The 15,273-nt window shown below is 35.0% G+C and overlaps 1 protein-coding gene across 1 annotated transcript in view; it reads left to right on the forward strand.

Moving 5' to 3' along the window:
* KATNBL1 (katanin regulatory subunit B1 like 1) overlaps positions 1–10,092 on the forward strand; it is a 46,304-nt gene extending 36,212 nt beyond the window's left edge. The window contains exons 5-10 of the mRNA XM_045527636.1: positions 2,930–3,048; positions 5,418–5,468; positions 5,564–5,653; positions 5,999–6,088; positions 6,884–6,977; positions 8,418–10,092. Of these exons, the coding sequence (XP_045383592.1) occupies positions 2,930–3,048; positions 5,418–5,468; positions 5,564–5,653; positions 5,999–6,088; positions 6,884–6,977; positions 8,418–8,450 (477 nt within the window). The 3' untranslated portion in view covers positions 8,451–10,092. The remainder of the gene's footprint in view (positions 1–2,929; positions 3,049–5,417; positions 5,469–5,563; positions 5,654–5,998; positions 6,089–6,883; positions 6,978–8,417) is intronic.
* Positions 10,093–15,273: the final 5,181 nt, after the last annotated feature.

The raw sequence follows: 15,273 nt of genomic DNA on the forward strand, positions 1-15,273 counted from the left end.
TAAAAACTGTTGGCCAGGCGCGGTGGCTCATGCCTATAATCCTAGCACTCTGGGAGGCCGAGGCGGGAGGATCGCTCAAGGTCAGGAGTCCGAGACCAGCCTGAGCAAGAGTGAGACCCCGTCTCTACTGAAAAATAGAAAGAAATTATCTGGACAACTAAAAATATATACAAAAAATTAGCCAGGCATGGTGGCGCATGCCTGTAGTCCCAGCTGCTCAGGAGGCTGAGGCAGAAGGATTGCTTAAGCCCAAGAGTTTGAGGTTGCTGTGAGCGAGGCTGATGCCACGGCACTCTAGCCTGGGCAACAGAACGAGACTCTGTCTCCAAAAAAAAAAAAAATTTTAAAACTGTCGAATTATGCACTTTAATGGATGAGTTTTAAGGCATGTAAATTATAGCTCAATAAAGTAGTTTTTATAAAAATGGTCATTTGAAGGAATGGTTTGATAAAATTATAAGTACACATGAGTTTATAATAATAAAACATGTTTATCATATAAGTTGTAGAAAATAAACCTGAAGGAACATATTTTCCATAATCTCAACATGAATTATTAGTGAAAAGCATTATCTGTAGCATAGAAACAGAAAAAAAAATCTTTTTAAACTAAATGGTAATAAATGTGTATAGGTGCATGAAGATGAGCATATTTAGGATAATTACAAGTAAATACAATGCAAGAAAAGTAGAAAATTAAGTGTTAAAATTAAGCGTAATAAAATGATACAAAAAATAGATTCCTTTTGTCAGCAAAAATATTTCTACTTATAAAAATAAGATCCTAGAGTAATAGAAAGTTAGCATTGCTAGGAGAAATGAAGGGAGTGAGTGGTATCTGTGAAAAAAGAGGAACAAGGAGAATTTTATTTAGTAGCGTATTATCATGGTCCCTGGAAAATAGGATGGTGACTAAACTGTAGTATTAAAGAGAATCGATTGTCGTACTAATTCTCTCACAAATATCGAGGGCTCCCTGCTGTTAATATTGCTGTTTCCTAATGTAGCATGTCTTCTGCAGGCTCTGAGGAGAAATAGAGTGGTGGGTGAAAAACAGACACTGCCCTTTCTTTCATGTAGTTATAGAAGTAATGAGCCAACATTAGTCAAATCGTCATACAAACTATATATCTGAAGGAAAAGAACATGTGACTACATAACCTAGAAATCTGACCTAGATTGGATCCTAGGTTGGTTCTTCACTTGAACTGAGGGAATAAACTTCTGAATGCAAGTGCCTTAAAAAAAAAAAAAAGTTTCAGTTATACATTTGAATCACTGCCACTGTGAGATGTTTTTCTCAAGACCCTTCTTTTACTTTGCTTTCTCATTTTCACTACTTTCCACAACCCTTCCTTAACCTCAAATTGAACTAACAGGTGTATTGATTGCTCTGTTGTTTCAAACCTATTTTCCTAATTGACCAGTACCTATTCTAAAAACCTAAATCTAAAAGTGATACCATATTATCTTATCCAAGTTCAAATATACGTAACCTTTGATCTAGCTGTTCCATTGTAAAATTAATCTTAACAAAAGTATTTAAGTATTTTTTTAAAATGAAGTTGATCTGTTTTGACATTGAAAAATGTTCATTTAGGTGAAAAGGCAAGGTTTCAAACAATATAGATAATTTTTTTTTTTTTTTTTTGAGGCAGAGTCTCACTTTGTTGCCCGGGCTAGAGTGAGTGCCGTGGCGTCAGCCTAGCTCACAGCAACCTCAAACTCCTGGGCTTAAGCGATCCTACTGCCTCAGCCTCCTGAGTAGCTGGGACTACAGGCATGCGCCACCATGCCTGGCTAATTTTTTCTGTATATATTTTTAGTTGTCCAGATAATTTATTTCTATTTTTAGTAGAGACGGGGTCTCGCTCAGCCTGGTCTCGAACTCCTGACCTCGAGCAATCCACCAGCCTTGGCCTCCCAGCGGGCTAGGATTACAGGTGTGAGCCACCGTGCCCGGCCAATATAGATAATTTAATTTTTAATTTTTCAAAGTGTTTATTTATGTACCTGATTTGTCTAGAAAATGGTTTGCAAAGGTACATACCAGTCTGTTGACTGTGATTACCTCTGGAGAGTGATATTGGATGTTTTTATGGGCAGGTAGAGAGTATTCGTTTTTTCTCTTATGTAGTTCTGTGTTATTTTACAACAGGGGAATAATACTTTATGGTTTAAAAATAGATAAATTTAAGTGATACTATAACATCACAGAACTGTGTTTATAGTTCCCTTCTTATACCATTTAGTTGGTAATGACTAGCCTCTATGTTTACCTTTTCCTTTTATCCACATTATAAATTAAGTCCTAGGTTTGTGAGTCACCTAAAAATAATTTATTTTAAAAATTATTGAGATTGAAAAGAAAAATAGTAGCAAGCCAGAAAAAGTACATTGGTAAAAATTAAACAGGTCCTAAATTTGTTCAGATCATTGTTTTTTTTTTTTGAGACAGAGTCTCACTCTGTTGCCCGGGCTAGAGTGCTGTGGCATCAACCTAGCTCACAGCAACCTTAAACTCCTGGGCTCAAGCAGTCCTACTGCCTCAGCCTCCCGAGTAGCTGGAATTACAGGCATGCACCACCATGCTCAGCTAAATTTTTCTATATATTTTTAGTTGTTCAGCTAATTTCTTTCTATTTTTAGTAGAGACAGGGTCTGGCTCTTGCTCAGGCTGGTCTCAAACTGCTGAGCTCAAATGATCCACCCTCCTCGGCCTCCCAGAGTGCTAGGATTATAGGCATGAGCCACCGTGCCCAGCCTGATCATTTGTTTAATATGTTCAACTATGATATTCCTTTTTGTGGGCCAGTAAAGGAGTCACATGTGCATAATTGAAAACTACATAGTTGAATGATTTATGAAAAAAATAGTTTCATATCCTGTTTCAGTGTGCTTCTTAACAAATTAGATTATTGCCTTTCAGGTTTCTCAGGACCATGAAACAATGGCTCAAGTTTTGTTCAGTAGGAATTTGAGATTGAATGTAGCTTTAACTTTCTGGAGAAAGAGAAGTATAAGTGAACTTGTAGCTTATTTGGTGAGGTAAGTGTGACCTTGTATGTTGTTTGTTCAATAAAAGTAATTTTCGTGTGATATTAGAAGTGCCTCTTCTTTTTTATGTTATTACTGGCTAAAATTTTAAACTTCTTGCATTTAGCTTCAATAGAGACAATATAGTTTAAATTATATCCATCACTAGTCTAAGAGTAACCAAAATACAGAAAACCCTCTGTTTTATCAGATTGAGTAAAGGTATTATCTTTTCTGACTAAGATTCTTATCTGTAAAACTAAGAGATACTGATATAGGAAAACTAACCTTTTAAAAATCCCCTTTGAGAAATGCAAATCAAAACCACAATGAGATACCACTTAACTCCGGTGAGAATGGCCTTTATCAAAAAATCCCAAAACAACACATGTTGGCGTGGATGCGGAGAGACAGGAACACTTATACACTGCTGGTGGGAATGCAAACTAGTGCAACCCCTATGGAAAGCAATATGGAGATACCTTAAACAGATTCAAGTAGACCTACCATTTGATCCAGCAATCCCACTATTGGGCATATACCCAGAAGAACAAAAGTCATTCTTTAACAAAGACAGCTGTACCCGAATGTTTATAGCAGCACAATTCACAATCGCAAAGATGTGGAAACAACCCAAGTACCCATCAATCCATGAATGGATTAGTAAACTGTGGTATATGTATACCATGGAGTACTACTCAGCTATAAGAAATAACGATGATACGACCTCTCTTTGGTTCTCCTGGAGAGAGCTGGAACCCATTATACTAAGTGAAGTATCCAAAGAATGGAAAAACAAGCATCACATGTACTCACCAGAAAACTGGTTTCCCTGATCATCACCTAAATGTACATCGGGGAACGATACCAATTGGATATCAGACTGGGATGGGGGGTGGGGGGAGGGGATGGGTGTATGCCTACATGACGAGTGCATTGCACACCCTCTGGGGAATGGTCATGCTTGAAGGTGCAGACCCGGGGAGGTGGGGGGGGGAGGGGATGGAGGTATGACTACATGATGAGTGCCAGGCGCACTGTCTGGAGAATGAGAACGGACGCGCTTGGGACTCTGACTCGGGGGGATGGGCAGGACATGGACAACGTATATGACCTAAACTTATGTATCCCCATGATGAGCTGAAATAAAAAAAAAAAAAAAAGGTCAAAAAAAAAAATTAAATAGAAAAACATATAAATGGCTAGCAGTCTTCCTGACCTGCATATTGTGCTGAGTGGTATGTGAGTTCTATTCATAAAAATTTCTATTTTACTCCATATGTCAGTGATTTTCAAACCTTTGAGCAGACCAAAATTGCTTGCAAGACTGCTTACAACAGATTTCAGAGCCCCATCCCCACATTCCAGTTCTAAAAATTCTGGAATGGGGTGCAAGAATTTGCATTTCTTTTTTTTTTTTTTTTTTTTTTTTGAGACAGAGTGTCGCTTTGTTGCCCTGGCTAGAGTGAGTGCCGTGGCGTCGGCCTGGCTCACAGCAGCCTCAGAATCCTGGGCTTAAAGGATCCTACTGCCTCAGCCTTCTGAGTAGCTGGGACTACAGGCATGTGCCACCATGCTCAGCTAATTTTTTTCTATATATATATTTTAGTTGGCCAGCTAATTTGTTTCTATTTTGAGTAGAGACGGGGTCTCACTCTTGCTCAGGCTGGTCTCGATATTTTGAGTAGAGACGGGGTCTCGCTCTTGCTCAGTCTGGTCTCGAACTCCTGGCCTCGAGCGGTCCACCCGCCTTGGCCTCCCAGAGTGCTAGGATTACAGGCGTGAGCCACCGCTCCTGGCAAGAATTTGCATTTCTAACAAGTTCCCAGGTCATGCTGATGCTGCTGGTATATAAACCACATTTGAGAATCACTTCTCTTGCTACATTTTAATACTTCACTGGTTTCTCCTCCTTTTACAATAAATATGTAATAAAGTATTTTACATAAAAAAATAAAATAAAAATCCCCTTTGAGTGGGAATTTTAAGCATAACCTTCCTCATTATATTCAAGTCTATCAAATGTTACCTTAGTTGAGGCCTTCCTTGACCACCTTATTTAAAAATACTTATTTCCTCATTCCCTATCTCCCGTTGCTGTTTAGTTTTCTCCATATCACTTATCATCAATCTACTCTATATATTTTACTTGTTTATTTGTTTGTCTGTCTCTGCTCCATCAACACACCTACACTCACACGCTGAAATGCAGGTCCTATCTCTTTGTTCACTGCTGTATCCCCAGCACTTGACTCATCATAGACACCGAAATTATTTGTTAGATTAATGAATTTCTCAAAAGCAGTGTGAAGATTATAAATAGGAAAGCAAATATGAAATAATCAGTTCTCTGAGCAATGCTATTCTTTTTGTACTTGCAGGATAGAAGATCTTGGAGTTGTGGTAGATTGCCTTCCTGTGCTCACTAATAGGTAAAAACAGTATTTTTCAGAAAAAAAGTCAGTTTAAAGAAGGTCAAATTATGGCCTGTTCATATTTTTATAACTTAGTATTTTCTTTATATTAGTTTACAGGAAGAAAAACAATATATCTCACTTGGCTGCTGTGTAGACTTGTTGCCTCTAGTAAAGTCTCTACTTAAAAGCAAATTTGAAGAGTAAGTACTAATCTGAATCTTGATTCATTTTTCTTTTTCAGCATCCTTGATTTTGTGCTTTGTGAGTACATAATGATAGACTGGGCTCCATGAGACATACATGGTTTCATATTTTAAAGAGCTTTTCTTACAGACATTAGGAAAAGAATATGAAGTGACTAAAGAACAGTTACAAAAGCATCTGTAAACGAGTTACATGAAATAAATCATGAAAGTAGTGAAATAAATTTTTAAAAGGGGAAAGATCAATATTTATATGTATTTTGGGGGAGAGAGAGAAGATCATCTTTTGTAAAGATTTCTTAGATGAAAACACTTGAATTTTGTAACAAAATGTCATTTCAGATATGTAATAGTTGGTTTAAACTGGCTTCAAGCAGTCATAAAAAGGTGGTGGTCAGAACTATCATCCAAAACAGAAATTATAAATGATGGGTGAGTATACCTTTAAAGATAAACTCATACTGAAATTTTCCTCAGAAAAGCAGCTTGATTCAATTAGGTAATAATTTTATTCCATGATCATCAGTATATAATATTTATTCTCTTCATTTTTAGAGATATTACCTTGAGATATTGTTCATTTGTGAAAGTCACACATGGAAGTTAAATTCCAGAGCCAACTAACCCTCTGTATCTCTTCTTCTGGCAGAATTATTCCCTTCATTTTAGGAGGAAAAAGCACAACAGTGGTCTAACCCTTATATCCATTATATGAGTAATGGAGGGGAAAAGAGATGCCCTTAGTGGAATAAGGAATAGAAGCATCCTCCAGGGTCTTTGGCTACCTGAACATTAACTTAGTGTCCAATGTTGATGATTATAATTCTAAAAACTGTAATAACCATAGTTTGAGTATTGCCTTGATGGGAAAATGTGTGAGTTTTCTACCAGAGTAGCCAGATGATCGTGTTGCCACACGCAGAAATCTCCCAACAATCTCATGAAAGTTCATAACTTTCTTCCTAGGCTTTCAGAATTTTCCACTTCATACCCAAGAACAGGTTGTACAAATGCTTCAAATGCCTAGTTGTTTTCTTACCTGCTTTGACAACTAGGTAACCTTTCATTTTCATGATTGACATGTATTATTTTAAACAGTTGCTTGACTTTAGCATAGTTTTCTCCTGATATATACTTGAAAATTTCAAAACTGTTTCATTAAATATATTTACTACCAAAGTCCATATCCTACTATATTTGCTTTCTCATTTTTCTTTTTTCTCCTAGAAATATTCAGATTTTAAAACAACAATTAAGTGGATTATGGGAACAGGAAAACCATCTTACTTTGGTTCCAGGATATACTGGTAATATAGCTAAGGTAATCTATATTTAAGCTTAAAAATCATACATTGAAAATTAGAAAAAATATATTAGTATTATACATTTGTAAATGAATTTTTTGGTACTGTTCTAATGAAGTCTAAAGTCAATTTCATATGTGGAAATGCTTAAGGTCCTCTGGGTATGGCTGTGACCTGGGCAGGAAGCACAGGTATTAGCCATTGAACGTGTTTCATATATAGCCACAGAAATGCTGTGCAAGGATATTTAATGAGGGTTTAAGTCAGAGAAAAATATTTAGACAAAAGTTAAGAATCTATTAAGGATAGCATCAGAAAACAAGAAAATGAGAAACTCAGGAAACAAGGAATGAGAAACACAATCAGCTGGTTCTGGAGTATTAATTTTTATTTTGCTTTTGCTAATGTCATGCTTTTTGAGAACATAAACTGTTTAAATCACAGAATAAATTTGACATTAGTCTTTATTGACTTACTTGTATCTTAAAGGAAAAGGTATATTGCTAGTTTGGATTTTAGTATTTACATTCCTGAAGACATTGGTAACTTAAATATAATGGCAGGAAAAAAATTGTTAAGAAATATTTTCACCCTATTACTGAGCATACTGCTATCATAAATGGGCATTAGCCAGGAATATGAAAGCCTTCTTTGATTTAAAAAAATATATTCTAAATAAGGGGATTTATGTCATGGACTTACTTGTAAAGTTCTTCTTGGATTCCTTCAAAAAAAGAAGCAAAATGATACATCAAGTGTGTTACCATTGTATGATTTTACTCCATGGAATTCTTAATGATAAAAATCTTAAAAACAGAAATGTTTTTCATGGAAATATTTTGTTGTTTAGGTTTTTGGAGCATACATTACATGTTACCTTGTTCTAGAGGGGTCTTGTATTCTGGATAGTAGAACTGAAAAATGATTGTTTCCTTAGCAATTTGCTTTCAATTATAATTTTTTACAAAGGAAGAACCTTTATTGTGAAAATGACCTTGAAGTACTGTTTATTATTGAGAACAATATTGAGTGATTAAAAGTTCAATGTGAAGTTTCATAAGCTATGATAAAATCTCTTTTACAATATTGAACCCTCAATTAATTTGTAATTTTTTGAGAGAAGAAATTAGGCTATCAAGCTGACGTTGAGTTTATATAGCACTGATAGAACTGCTGTGAATGTTGGCTATGAAAGCAGAGTTGTTTGAGCACAGGAACCAAAATATTCACTCAGCACTTAGCAAACATTTATTGATCACATGCTATGTGCTCTAGGCCCTGTGCTGAACAAATGGAGATTAAAAAAACAACAACTGAGTAAGACACATCTTTTACCCTCAAAAGATCACAAAGGGAAAGTAAGGCAAATCAAGCAACAAAAAGGGAAAAGAAAATGGGCTATGCATATGTGTATTTACTTTACTGACTAATAAACTGTTTCTGTTTTATCCTTTAAGGATGTAGATGCTTATTTATTACAGTTGCATTGAGAGATTTCATCTACTAAAGACCACTTGGTTGTTCAAAACATCCCTGGACTATGATTTACAAAAAAAGGTCTCCTCCGAGAACTGTGAACTATGGAAGAAATCAAAACCATTTTTCCTTTTAAAAAGCCACGTATTGAAACCACTAATAAAACCCTAACAATCTACTTCACATTGAAGTGGAAAAATATCCGAAAGGAGCAGCTTCAACTTCAATGAGGTGAAAGTGCACTATGAAGATTGTTCACCTTTGCTCCATTTGGGATTTATATGGTTATTCGGTAACATTGTTTAAGAGCTACTGGGTCTTAATGCAATCCTGCACAAGAATATAATTTATACTATGTGAAAAAATAAGACAGGACTTACTCCTTGGAACGGCAAAGACCAATCATCATTCACTTTTTTTAAGATTGTGTTTTATAAAAAAGCACATAAATGTGTGCAGCTATTTTCTTATGTTGAAAAGACTGAAAGTTAAAAACATCATAGCAGAAATCAATATTAAGAATTTTTGTCCACACTGAGATACTGTGTATGCAAAATACCTTAATTATTAATAAGCCAATGTGTTATGATACCAATATCTGTTTAAAAAATTAAAACCAACCATGCTTCTGGAATGATAAAATCATGGAATTAAATCAGGGGTTTACATTCATGTAGAATGTTGTTGAAACATATTCCACACCATTTTTAAAACTTGAGAATATTTTTAGTATCTCAGATTTTTTTCCCAGAATCATCATGTCACATGTATGTGTCATCCCTATCTAAAGAAAAAGGTGAATATGTATGAATGTTTAACTGGATATGTCCATGGACCTGGCTAATTTATATTCACTTTTTATTGTATATAGATTTCTAATATGTTTCATTTCTGTATCATTTAAACTTTTCGTTTGAGTAAATTCACTAAATATTTCTATTTTTTGCTTTTTTAATTCTGATTTTTATATGAATTCTAATTCTTTTTCACTACATATGTTTAAAGAGTTACATACAATGCTTTAGACTTGTTTACAGTTAATGTGACCTTGTATTTTAAATTCCAACACTTTACATCACTACCTCTTCTAATGGTTAGTGTGACATACCAGCAGACTGTATGAGGTTTTTCTTAAAATACCATTTTTAGTGTCAATGAACCCAATTCTGAAATGTCTTAACAGCTCTAAATCTTACTTCATTTGAAAGTGATTGGGGTTTAATACCACTACTGGTGGTTCATACATCATCTCATCTTTGATATGCCTGACAGGCATCTGAGCAAAGATTTTTAGTGATTGAATTTCTCTGCAGTATTCCTTCAAGCACTTGAATGTAAATCTTTAGCATGTACCCTTTTAGTAACTACTGATAAGAATCTCAAAAGCATATTTCTTGCTTTAAAAATGTTCCTTTCACTGAGTTCTATTTTTATATAGCTATATTTCATATAGCTATGTATTCCTCACAGTGAACATGAATGGTAGTAATTGGTTATTTTCTTAAATCTTTAGATTAGAATAATGTCAGATTACTGCATTTCTGTGATTTGAGAGGTGAGTTATTTAAAAAGTCATCTTTCAGAACATGGGAATTTGAATCATAAACCTACATCATCTCTGAAACCTTAAGATGATGAAATATAACCCTTCTTTGTTCCTATTTCTTTATCTAACAGTTTAAACTGGTTAACTTGGTTGGAGTATAGTGCTAATGAAGCTAAGGACAGAAGTTTTATCTTTTCATAGGTTCATTAACTTTACACACAAAATGATATTATGGCTACAGATTGTACCTCCCCTCAGGTATCAGTCTCACAAATTCAGCTTTCAGTCATAAGGAAGATGGTGTGTATAGCTTAGCATAAACCCTTTACCTCAAATGGAATGGTTACTCAAATAATTGGTATATGTGGTCCTGTATACTTTAAATCTAATATTTAAAATAATATATTCAAAATAAGATATCTAAAATACTGTATAATTTTTAGTTTGACCTGTATCAAATAATACTGGGTCAGATATTTTCTGTATTTTTCTCTGGGTCAGATCATTGACTTAAACTATATCAAAAATTAAACTTCAATTCAATAAATCAAACTTCATTAGAAATTAAGTATAAAAAGTATCATCCTGGTAACACTGACTTCTTATGCCTAAATTTAGGTTTGTTGAAGGTGAGTAGATAACACTCCACTTTATATACTCAGAGCTGTAAGGCAGCAGAGTTTTTAGCTTATAAAGATTATTCAGTAGCACACACTCCTAATTTCTGTTCTTTGGCTTTTGCAGTTTACCTTAGTACCTACCTCTCTCAGTTATTGAGTTGTGATGAGTATTAGATGATTTTAAGGTTCTTGGATAAGAGATGTTAGATAAATAAATATCATCAAACACTACTGTTGCTATTAAGCTCTTCTCATGCTACAGGATTTTAATTCGAACACTGATTCGAACACATTGATTCCCAGAAAGAGTTAAAGAAAGTGTTTGCAAAGTATTTTGGCTGTTGTATTGACCTAGATTAAAACAATCTCTGTCTGTCATTGTTCATTTGTTGCTGTGCTGCTAAGCAGTATACAGAACTAAGGGACTATACCCAAAGTCTCCATGCCCTTGTAGCTCTTCTACCTTCTTAGGTTTTCTGTACTTGACTTTGCTAACTTTGCAAGTTTAGGGGAAGGTAGTTTATTGAGGCAATAGAGGGTTTTAATCAAATAATTTCCTTCTACTAGGGATAAAGTGAATTAATTATGTAAAGAGTGATCATGATCGGAATAAGGGGTTAAAAGTTAGGAAACAAGTATTATCAGGGTTATTAAAATTAATCTTCTGGCAGTAATTTCAAAGATAGTTGGCACCAATTATTTACATGAATCCTGAGATGTAAGAATTAGATATAAGTATCTATATCCATTTTGGGAAATCATAAATATCAGTACTCAACTCTAAGGGCCACTGAGAAATTAAATCCTAATGCCTCTAAATGTACTTGGTACATGTCATATCCTAACCTTAAACAAGGTAGTGTGGATTCAAAGCTAGATTTCTGGCTTTTGAATCAGTAGTTTTCTCAAACGTAAAACATTTCTGTATTTTGCCAAGTTGTTGATACACTTAACAACAAATGGATAACTAATTGGAGTGATGATTATTAGTTATTGATTGCTAATAGAGATCATATTTAAATAACTTAGTTACTTAAGTTAATCAAGAAGTCTGAAAAAGCAAGATTTAAGTTAATATTTCATTAGTCATTCCCAGTTATCTTTATTCTTATTTAAGAATAAGATGGTAATATCAGTTGCCTTTGTTTATTTAAAGAAAAAAATTAGAATTATAAGCAGCTGACTCAACTGGAGTGGTCCATTTGGATACACTAATTCTTATCTTTCAATCTAGACTTTTATTTTCTGGATTACCTTAGATGGAAATAGTATTGCTGGGCATATGTTGGTAGGTATTTACTCCTATATTCTTTGTCTCTTGATTTCTAATTCTTCTAGCTATGACAATTGTCATAAAACTTTGTGGCACACTATACCTCCTCCTTTTTTATTCTGTAACAGGAGTATAGAATAAAAAGTTCATCCCTGAACATTGTATGCTTCTAATTTGTAATATAGCTTGATTGATTCAGTAACAGCACCAACTATAATAATAAAAGTAAATACTGCCTAACATAAACCTAGTATACTGAGTACATTTTCCAATGCTGTATTTGAAGTAATATATTTAAAATACTATCATCATCATAATTTTCTTTGGGTCAAATTATTGACTTAAAAGTATCTTCTAAAATCAAACTTCAATAAAAATTAAGTACAACTACAAATACAACATAGTATACACCACAATATTTTCTCTTACAGGCTATAATTAGTCATAAAACACACAAAAAAAATCATTCCTGTCTAGCAGTAATTGAATGAAAGGGCAGTCCACAGCTGCCAATGTATTTTTCACAGCAAAGCTTGTTATATATTATTGCTTTATGTACAGAATTATTACTCTCTGAACTAAGTTGTTTTCAGATGGGAGATGCCAGGAATCCAGATAAGAATTAAGCTCTTAAATACACTGGAACTAGTGTTATTCTTAAGCTTTACAGTATTCTTTATATTCATTCAGATTTAAACCAGGATTTTTTTTTTTTTTTTTTTATGTCCTGGACCTGGACAGGACTGTTGTAACACTGAATTTACACCAAAGCTTGGGAGAGTTAATCCAAAGTATTTTCTAGGGTAACAGAGTTGTCATAAGAGTACTGGGAGACACTGAATTGCCAGAATTACTTGCTTCCAGAATTACTGTATTGCATTTATCAACCAAACCTACAAAATGAAGCCTGGATTGGAATTAGACCTCACCTTCCAGGAGTCAGGACTAGAGTTTTAGCATTCATTTACTTTTCTACTTCCACTATTATTTTAAAAAGATGAAAAAATTCATTAGCCCTTTGTTTAAAATTATTTAAACAGGTAAATGAGGACCTACCTTACCTTTCTTTTGCCCTGCAGTACACTTGCCAGTTCCTCTGTACAACTGTATCTTGCCTCAACAACAGCAGGAGACATAAGAATTGATGATACCTTTCTTATAGGCAAGTTCTAAAGCTTACAAGGGGTTTGGAAGAGGCTTCTTTCTCCTTAGCAGTCCAAATACCTTTTCCCCTACTTAGAATAGGTGGTAAGAAATCAGTAAAGGGGAGAAACCAACTTACTTTTTTTTTTTTTTTTTTTTTTTGAGACAGAGTCTCACTCTGTTGCTGGGCTAGAGTGCTGTGGCATCAGCCTAGCTCACAGCAACCTCAAATTCCTGGGCTCAAGCAATCCTCCTGTCTCAGCCTCCCAAGTAGCTGGGACTACAGGCATGCGCCACCATGCCCGGCTAATTTTTTCTATATAGTTGTCCAGATAATTTCTTTCTATTTTTTTAGTAGAGACGGGGTCTCGCTCTCGCTCAGGCTGGTCTCGAACTTCTGAGCTCAAACAATCCGCCCACCTTGGCCTCCCAGAGTGCTAGGATTACAGGCATGAGCCACTGCGCCCGGACTCAACTTACTTTTTAGTTCTTTCCTCAATGATTCTTAGGCTATAGAGAGGGTATTCCCAGTTAAAAATCTCAAGTCATATCAGTGTAATTTATTTCAAGTGAAAAGATTTTACCCTAAAACTTTGTATAGTTTGTCAGCATATTTGTGTTTCCTTGAATGCTTTCCATTCTAGACTCAGTTTCTCTGGCATACTTCCCCTGGCTTTGTGGCCACCTCTCTTGCCTCTTTTGAAGGATCCTCTGCCTGTCTGTTAGCATTGGTGTTCTATAAGTTTCTGTTTTAAGGGCCCTCCTCTTCTCACTCTGCCATTTCCTTGAGAAACGTCATTTATTCCTATGGCTTCCTTTACTATCTACATTAATTGTTCTCACTTTGAGGGTAGAAGGGAAGCCATTTTGTGGTTGACCAAATAGAATGATTTTTTTAAAAGGCAAACATTGAATTATATGTTCATCATTCTCAAATACATATCTACCTTACTCTTAGCTCTGAAATTGTATATTCAATTGTCTACTGGAAGTACCCATTAGGATATCTTTTTGATATCCTAAATTCAATATATCCAGAATTGACCTCATTCTACACCTCTACTCTCCTTTATCCACTTTACTCCCAATGCCTATACATGAGCAAAATATTTATAAAAAGTACTACAAAGTCCTCCTGAGCCCTGCTTTTCCATTCTCACTGAGTAGCTCTAATATCAGCAATTGTCAAGCTGTAAGCCTCTGAATCATTTTTGAATCATCTCTGAGTCACTCGTCAAATCCTGTTGATCTTTCTACCTTATCTTTCTACCTCTCTCCACTTCTCCTGCCCTTAATCCAGGGAGTTGCCTCCATTATTCCAGCAGCCTCCTTACTGGTCTCTCTGGCATTAGTCCTGCATCCCTCCAACCCATTTTTCATACATGCTACTCCGGAGTAATTTATAAAGCACTAATCCTGCCATGTCACTCCTTTAAGGCCTCTTAGGAGAAAGTCTAAAAAGTATGGTTTATAATCTTGATACCACCCCACCAACCAAAATGAGTTTGGCTCAATTTCTGAGAAAGATTATACATCCTTTGCAAATTCTCTGTTTTCCTGAACACTCTTCTCCCCCAAATTCACCCAGTTATCACTTTCTTAACCTTCAGTTCTCAATTTAACAAAATTCCTCTGGAAAGCCCTCTCTGCAGCCTCTTTGGCTGTTAGAGTTCTCTGCCATATACTCTGTTCAGCCCTGTTCTTTTCTTACCACTACTGATCAGTGTTTTGTAACTGCTTATTATCGGTCTTCCCAACTAGATTGATAGCTCTATGAGACCAGAAACCATGTCCTCTAGCACAAAGCCTGGCAGGTGTTCAGCATTTAATCCTTATTGAATGAGGCAAGGGTGTGGTGTCTTTGCGCATACATTGTATGAGAAAATAATTTAGTAATCCAGATGTATTTGTGATAGCATGGCAGCTAAAAATGAGTGATTCTAGAATAAGAATTTCCAGTTTTCATCTTCTTTGTTTTAGGAAATTGGTTTATAAATGTTTATAATTGGTTTATAAATGCTACAACAAAATAAAACTTTAGCTAAGATGTGTTTAATCCTTAAAGGTTGTTTGTTTTTCTGTCTTATGGTTTCTACATTCCACATAAGATCTGTGCAAGTGAGGGCCATATATAAAGTAAAAATTAAGACATTTTCATGTAGTTTTCTTAGAATTTTCTTAGAATTAAGGGTATCCCTTGAGTGTTTTCTCTTCTGCTTTTATCTAAAAATGATTGACAATCGTACGATATAGTG

Source organism: Lemur catta, chromosome 1 (genome assembly GCF_020740605.2).
Source record: "Lemur catta isolate mLemCat1 chromosome 1, mLemCat1.pri, whole genome shotgun sequence".
Taxonomy (NCBI): Eukaryota; Metazoa; Chordata; class Mammalia; order Primates; family Lemuridae; genus Lemur; species Lemur catta.